This window comes from Suricata suricatta, chromosome 9 (assembly GCF_006229205.1).
Source record: "Suricata suricatta isolate VVHF042 chromosome 9, meerkat_22Aug2017_6uvM2_HiC, whole genome shotgun sequence".
In the NCBI taxonomy this organism is placed as follows: domain Eukaryota; kingdom Metazoa; phylum Chordata; class Mammalia; order Carnivora; family Herpestidae; genus Suricata; species Suricata suricatta.
In genome coordinates, this window is record NC_043708.1 from 73,111,586 (window position 1) to 73,118,980 (window position 7,395).

At 38.1% G+C, this 7,395-nt stretch overlaps 1 protein-coding gene across 1 annotated transcript in view; it reads right to left on the reverse strand.

Moving 5' to 3' along the window:
- Positions 1-6,783: 6,783 nt before the first annotated feature.
- Positions 6,784-7,395, reverse strand: part of LOC115302271 (olfactory receptor 4L1-like) — a 39,046-nt gene continuing 38,434 nt past the window's right edge. The window contains 1 exon segment of the mRNA XM_029952221.1: positions 6,784-7,395. Coding sequence (XP_029808081.1) covers positions 6,784-7,395 — 612 coding nt within the window.

Sequence of the window (7,395 nt, forward strand, 5' to 3'; positions counted from 1 at the left end):
GTGAAGAGGTCTGCTACTAACATTATGGGTTTATCCTTATAGGTTAAGAACTTTTGTTCCCAGCTACTTTCAGAATTGTCATTTTATCTTTATATTTTGCAAGTTTCACTATCATATGTCATGGTATTCACCTGTTTCTGTTGACTGTGAAGGGAATTCTCTGTGCCTCTTTGGCTTTTATTCCCGAGATTAGGAAATTTCTAAGCTAGAACTTGTTTAATTATTCTGCCCCCCTTTCCTGCTCTTCTTCTGGGACTCCTGTGATATAAAGATTATTTCACTTTATGGAATCACTGAGTTCTCCAAGGCTATTGTTTTGATCTAATAGTTTTGTTTCTATCTTCTTTTAAACTTTTTCTTCCCATTGTTTTTATCTTCTATATCACCTGTTCTGTACTCAGACTCCTCATCCTCATAGTGTTGAATTCATTTAGTTTGCATCTCAGTTATAGTATTTTAAAATTTATCTTAACTAGTTCTTAGGTCTTTGATTTCTGAGAGCAATGGTCTCTCTAGTGTCATCTGTGCTTTATTCAACTCCAGCTAGTAGTCTTATGACTATTGTTCTAAATTCTTGTCATATATGTTGTTTGATGTTCTCTGATCTTTGTAGTCTTTGCCACTTTGGTCTTTTTATTCCTTCCACCCAGAGAGTCCCCCTAAAATTTCTTGCAGGTCTGGTTTAGGGGTCAAGAACTTCTTTTGAATAAGTCCCTGGCTATGATTTCTTCTTGACCTTTCTTTTGAGAAATGTTCCTCCGACTTGTCATTTTTTAACTAAGTTTCTTTCTTTTGCATGTTTTAAAAGCTTGTTATGTTTCCTGCACCTGAGAGTATTGCTATATTAAAGAGGGGTCATGTCTTTTCCAGGGGCTGGAAGTCCAAGTGTTTCTGGTATATGTTGAGTGCACTCTGCTGTTGTGTTTTGGTTGCCCTTTCCCACTGGTTAGACCTCTGCAGAGCTCCTCCTCGCTTGTAGTGGTGACGTGTTTGGACCTTTAAGTAGGCGTGCTTTGATTTGTTTGTTGAAATAACCCTGGGTAGGGAAAAAGGCCTGGAGGAAGCCTGATCCCATAAGAAAGGGAAAGGGAACAAAAGAAAACCAAGCAGTAAATAAAAAAATATAAGGCTGATTCCAAGGGGAAAAAATACAGGAGGAAAAGAAAGTAAAGAAAAAGAATTTAAAAGCCTGATACAAAAAAAAAAAAAAAAAAGGTTAAAGAAAATGCCAAAAACAAATCAGAAACTATGAGCTTGATTCCAAAAGAAAACAAAACAAAACAAAAAAAAACTAAGTGGAAAAAAGAAGAAAAAGTATTGTCTGTTGGTGCCTGGGCGATGGTGGCTTTGCGGGTTTGGAGAAGAGTCCAGCTGCATGGCCTTACAGTCAGTCTTGGTACAGATATAAGCCATTGCCAGACACTGACTGGCAGGGTTTGGTATAAACAGGTCTCAGAAACAGTAGGGGGCACTGTGTTTCTCTCTAAAGTCCGGCTGTGTTGGTGTTGGGTGCAAATGGTGCCTGCTATTCAGGCACCCCTTACAGAATTGAGAAGGCATTCAGCTAGCCCTGCACCAAAACTATCCTGTGCCTTCTTATTGGTGAACAAATGATATTCAAAGCTCAAAGTCTTAAAGGACCCTGCACAGGGTGAACCAGCTCCCCTCCTCTGGAGTAGAGCCTCTCACATTGCTGATGAAAGGCCTTTGCCTAGCACTTGTAGGGTCTTTTGTCCTTGGGGAGCTCCTTCCGAAGTACTCCAGGAATGGCCTGTTCTTTCCCAGTGCATCCCAGTGTTTGCTATAATATGTAGGCACCCCAGGGCAATCTCCCTCCTTTCCAGGAGCACACATCACAGCTGTACTCCAGAGAAAGTCACACACATCCCAAACCTCCGAGTTTGAGCTTGACGCACTGTTCACAAAAAAATAACTGGGACTCAGTACTTCTTGCTCCCCATCTGTGGTCCAGAGAGGTGTTCCTCTTGTACTAACTCAATGCAGCACTATCTCAACGCCTCTACCTTTTTTCTGTCTATGAAACAGGCTGCTTCCCTCCATGACTCTACTATTGTTTATCCCCTAACTCTCATCCATGCACCTCACACCTGCCAAGCTGTCTCCTGCAATGGTGGAGATCTTTCGACCACTCTGCAGATAGGTTTCCTGAGTATTCCAAGTAATCGGACTTCAACAGCTTTCTTTGAGGGACACAGGAAGCCCAGGACCCCCTATTTCTTCACTAATTTAAGTCCTCCCTCTGTCAATAACCAGCTAAGAAACTGAAATAGTTACCAAATTCTCACAACAAGTAAGACCCTGGTCTGGATGGCTTTCTAAGGGATTTCTACCAATCATTTAAAGAAGAGTTAATACCTATTCTTCTCAAACTGTTTGAAAAAAACAGAAATGGGAGGAATGCTTCCAAACTTCTATGAAGCCAGCATTGATTCCAAAATCTGAAAAATATCCCACTAAAAAGGTGAATTACAGGCCAATATTCCTGATGAATCTGGATGCAAAAATTCTCAACAAGATCCTAGCAATTGAATTCAACAGTATATGAAAAGAAATATTCACCATGATCAAGTGGGATTCAGTCTTGGGAAGCAGGGCTGGTTCAATATCTGCAAATCAACCATGATACACATTAATGAAAGGAAGGATAAGAACCATATGATGCTTTCAGTAGATGCAGAAAAAGCATTTGAGAAAATACAGCATTCTTTCTTGATAAAAACCATCGAGAAAGAATCAACAGAAGGAATATGGCTAAACATCATAAAAGCCATGTATGAAAGGCCCACATCTAATATCATCCTCAATGGGGAATAAACGGAGAGCTTCCCCCTAAGGTCTGGAACATGACTGGAGCGCTCTCTCTCACTACTGTTGTTCAAGATAGTACTAGACATTCTTGCTGCAGCAGACAACAAAAAGAAATAAAAGACATGCAAATTGGTAAGTAAGTTGAACTTTCACTCTTTGCAGATGACATGACACTCTACGTGGAAAGCCCAAAAATCTTCACCAAAAACCTCTAGAACTGATATGTGAATTAATCAAAATCAAAGTGTATAACATCAATGTAAAGAAACTGGTTGCATTTCTATAATGAAGTAATGAAGTAGCAGAAAGAGAAATCAAGGAATCGATTCCATTTACAATTGCACAGAAAATAATAAGATATGTAGGAGTAAACCTAAACAAAAGGTAAAATATTGTATGCTGAAAATTATTGTGCTCATGAAAGAAATTGAAGAGGGCACAAAGAAATGGAAAAATATTCCATGCTCATGGATCAGAAGAACAAACATTGTTAAAATGTTTATACTACCCAAAGCAATCTACACATTCAATGCAATCCCTATCAAAATAACACGGCACTCTTCACAGAGCTAGAACAAACTATCCTAAAATTTTATGGAACTAGAAAAGACCCTGAGTAGCTAAACGAATGTTGAAAACTAGAAGCAAAGCTGGAGGCATCACAATGTCAGACTTCGGGCTACATTACAAAGCTTTAATCAACAAGATGGTATGGAACAGCCACAAAAACAGTCACTTAGATTAATGAACCAGAATAAAGAGCCCAGAAATTGGCCTACAAATGTATTGTCAACTAATCTTCGACAAAGCAAGAAAGAGTATCCAATGGAAAAAAGACAGTCACTTCAGCAAATGGTGCTGGGAAAACTGGACAGTGACATGCAGAAGAATTAAACTAGATCACTTTCTTACACCATTCACAAAAATTAATTCAAAATAGATGAGAGACCTAAATGTGAGATAGGAATCTATTGAAATCCTACAGGAGAAAACAGGCAGCAGCCTCTTTGACTTTGACTTTGACTTTGGCCACAGCACCTTCTTTTTAGACACATCTCCCAAGGCAAAGAGAACAAAAGCAAAAATGAACTATTGGGACCTCATCAAAATAAAAAGCTTTAGAGGCGTCTGGGTGGCTCAGTCAATTGGTGTCTGACTTTGACTTGAGTCATGATCTCGTGGTTTGTGAGTTCAAAGCCCCATTGGGCTCTTTGCTGAGCTCAGAGCCTGAAGCCTGCTTCAGATTTTTTGTCTCCCTGTGCCTCTGCCCTTTGTCCACTCACATTCTGTCTGTCTGTCTGTCTCTCTTTCTCTCTCTCTCTCTCAAAAATAAACATTGAAAAATTTTTAAATGATAAAAAGTTTCAGCACAACTAAGGAAATAAAAACAAAACTAAAAGGCAAATAATGGAATGGGAGAAGATAATTGCAGATGTCTTATTGGATTAAAGGTTAGAATCCAAAATCTATAAAGAACTTACTAAAATGAACACCAGAAAACAATTAATCTAGTGAAGAAATGTGCAGAAGGTGTTAATAGACATTTTTCTAAGGAAGGCATCCAGATGACTAACAGACACATGAAAAGATCCTCAAAATCACCAGCTAAATACAAAACAAAATCACAATGAGATAACACCTCACACCTGTCAGAATGGCTAAAGTAAACAACTCACCAATCACCTGATGTTGGCTGGGATACGGAGAAGGGGGAACAATTCTTCACTGTTCTTGGGAATGCAAACTGGTACAGCCAGCCACTGTGGAAAACAGTATGGAGATCCCTCAGGAAATTAAAAGTAGAGTTAACATATGAGCCAGGAATTCTGCTGGGTGTTTAAACAATATTAAAAAAACTAATTTGAAAAGATTTATGCACTTCTGCATTTATTGCAGTTTTATTTATAACAGCCAAAATATGGAAGCAACTAGCATGTCCATCACTAGATGAATGGATAAGGAAGATATAGTAATATACATACTGGAATATTAAGGAGCCATAGAAAAGAATGGAGTTTGCCATTTGTAACAACATGGATGGACCTAGAGGGTATTATATTAAGTGAAATAAGTCAGAGAAAAACAAACACCATAAGCTATCACTCAAATGTAGAATCAACACACACACACACACACACACACACACACACACACACCACCACCACCACCACCACCACCAACAACAACAACAATAACAACGACAACAAATGAATAAAGAAAACAACAAAGAACGAACTGATGGATCCCAGAGGTGAGGCGGGGGGGGGGGGGGGGGGGGGGGGGGGGGGGGGGGGGGGAGGATGGGCAAAATAGTGAAGGTGAGAGAAAGATACAGGCTTCCAGTTATGGAAAGATCAATCACAGGAATGAAAGGAACAATATAAGAAATATAATCAGTGATATAATAATAGTGGTTTATGGTGAGAGATGGAGCTACAATTCTGGTGAGCATAGTAGCATAATGTACAAATTTGTTAAATCACTATGCTGTACCTTAAACAAATGTAGTATGTGTATCAACTATATGCAAGTTTAAAAGTTCATATTAAAAACACAAAAACATGAAGTATTTTTTAAACTGAGACATTTAAAATTTTTATAAAGACATCAAAAGAGATGGCCCCCAGGATGTTTGAGTAATTTTAGGTTTTCCATTTTCCTTTGGAAGTCTCTACAGCTTCCACAGACTCACTGTATTATTTAAGAAATACAGGCTTACTCTCTGAAACAGCCTGCTAACTCTTCCCTCTGCTTTCACATTTGCTGCATTATATTTTCTACTTCAGAGGACAGAGGTATACCAAACTATAACGTATGCTGTATCCCATCCCTCCTTTTCTAAAAATACTGTGCTGGCTTCACATTGACAATAAAAGGTATTCCATTATGCCCCAAAACTCTGGTCTCTTCCTTTCTATAACAGCTCAGCATAGATCTTCTCTCATTTATTCATCAGTCTCCTTCACAAGGGCTACCTTTAAAACTTTAAAACTCTTTCTCATTTCATAATGTCTGTGTACACTAGCACTTTCCTAACGTGCTCTTATTCTTGCTCACATGTCTAATTCTAGAGCTTAATGTGTTGGTATAAATGGTTCCCCTTAAAGTGATCTCTGAAACCACCACACCTAACATAAATCCCTCCCTTTTGTTATCCTCTCCAGTACAAGGACCAGGTCTGTATCTTTAACCATGTATTTGTATTGGTTTGGACAGTGCTTGTTACCTAGTATTTTTTAAACTGTTTCATGAATGAATGACTTCAGTTGAAGAAACATTGACTATGTTATATGGTAAAGAAAGCTATACTAAGCAGTTCGTGGTTTTAATTTTTAGCATTTTAGCTAATAATTATTAGAAAACAGAACTAAAGAGATGTTGAAACATTTAATTTTAGACATATTTTTACATTCTTCTAAAGGGATTGGTGTGTTGAGGCTATATATTGAGAAAGTATTCTCCTCTTCATTCAAAACACAATACCTCAGTGCAAATTCCTTATGGTTGACAAATATTGATAGACATTTTAGCACTTATTAAGTTATAAAATACAACTTTAGAAATAAAATTTGGTACTAAGCATGATATACTATGTTATCTTACTAAAGTTACCTATTTTTACATACTGAGCCATTACAAATTTATAATTTTCTTTAAAAAAGACATGATTAGATATTTTAAACATTTATCAGGGTTGTTTCCCTGAATCCTAAGGCAAGGAAGTAAAGGTAAATAAGAAGTGTGAACTTATTTATGTATTGAATCTGTGCTATGAATATTTTTCAATAGATTTTTAATAAAACAGATCTTAATAATTCCATTAATTCTGAGGTAAGACAATTGATTCTATTTAATATTTTATCTTAATTATTCTGATAACTATTTAAGATTCAAAACCCCAAATAGCAGAGAACACAAAACAATCAACTGTTAAAGACTTATTTAGGAAGTGAGTCAAGAAGCAATATGGTAGCTTGTGAGTCTCTTAATGGCTGATTTCATTTCCTGATTCCTCAGGGTATAAATAATTGGATTAAGGAGGGGAGTGATTATAGAGTAAAATACAGAAAGAAACTTATCTGCAGAGTAACTCTTGAATGGGAAAACATAAATGAAGATAGTGGGGCCAAAGAAGAGAGTGACCACAGTGATGTGAGCAGACAGTGTGGACACTGCCTTGGAGGATGCACTGGAGGAGCGCTGCCAGATGGTGACCAGCATGACCACGTAGGATATGAGCAGGAGAATGAAGCAGACCAGGGCCAAGAGTCCACTGTTTGCAATCACCAAGAGCTCTAGGATATAGGTGTCCGTGCAGGCAAGCTTGATGACCAGGGGAAGATCACAGAAAATGCTATCCACGACACTGGGACCACAGAAAGGTAAACCTACAGTGAAAATCATCTGGCTTGTGGTGTGTATGGACCCAATTGCCCATGAGAGCAGTATAAATACAATGAGCACCCTGCGATTCATGATGGTCTGATAGTGCAAGGGTTTGCATATGGCAACATACCTGTCTATGGCCATAGCTATCAGAAGAGACATCTCTCCACCCCCAAAGAA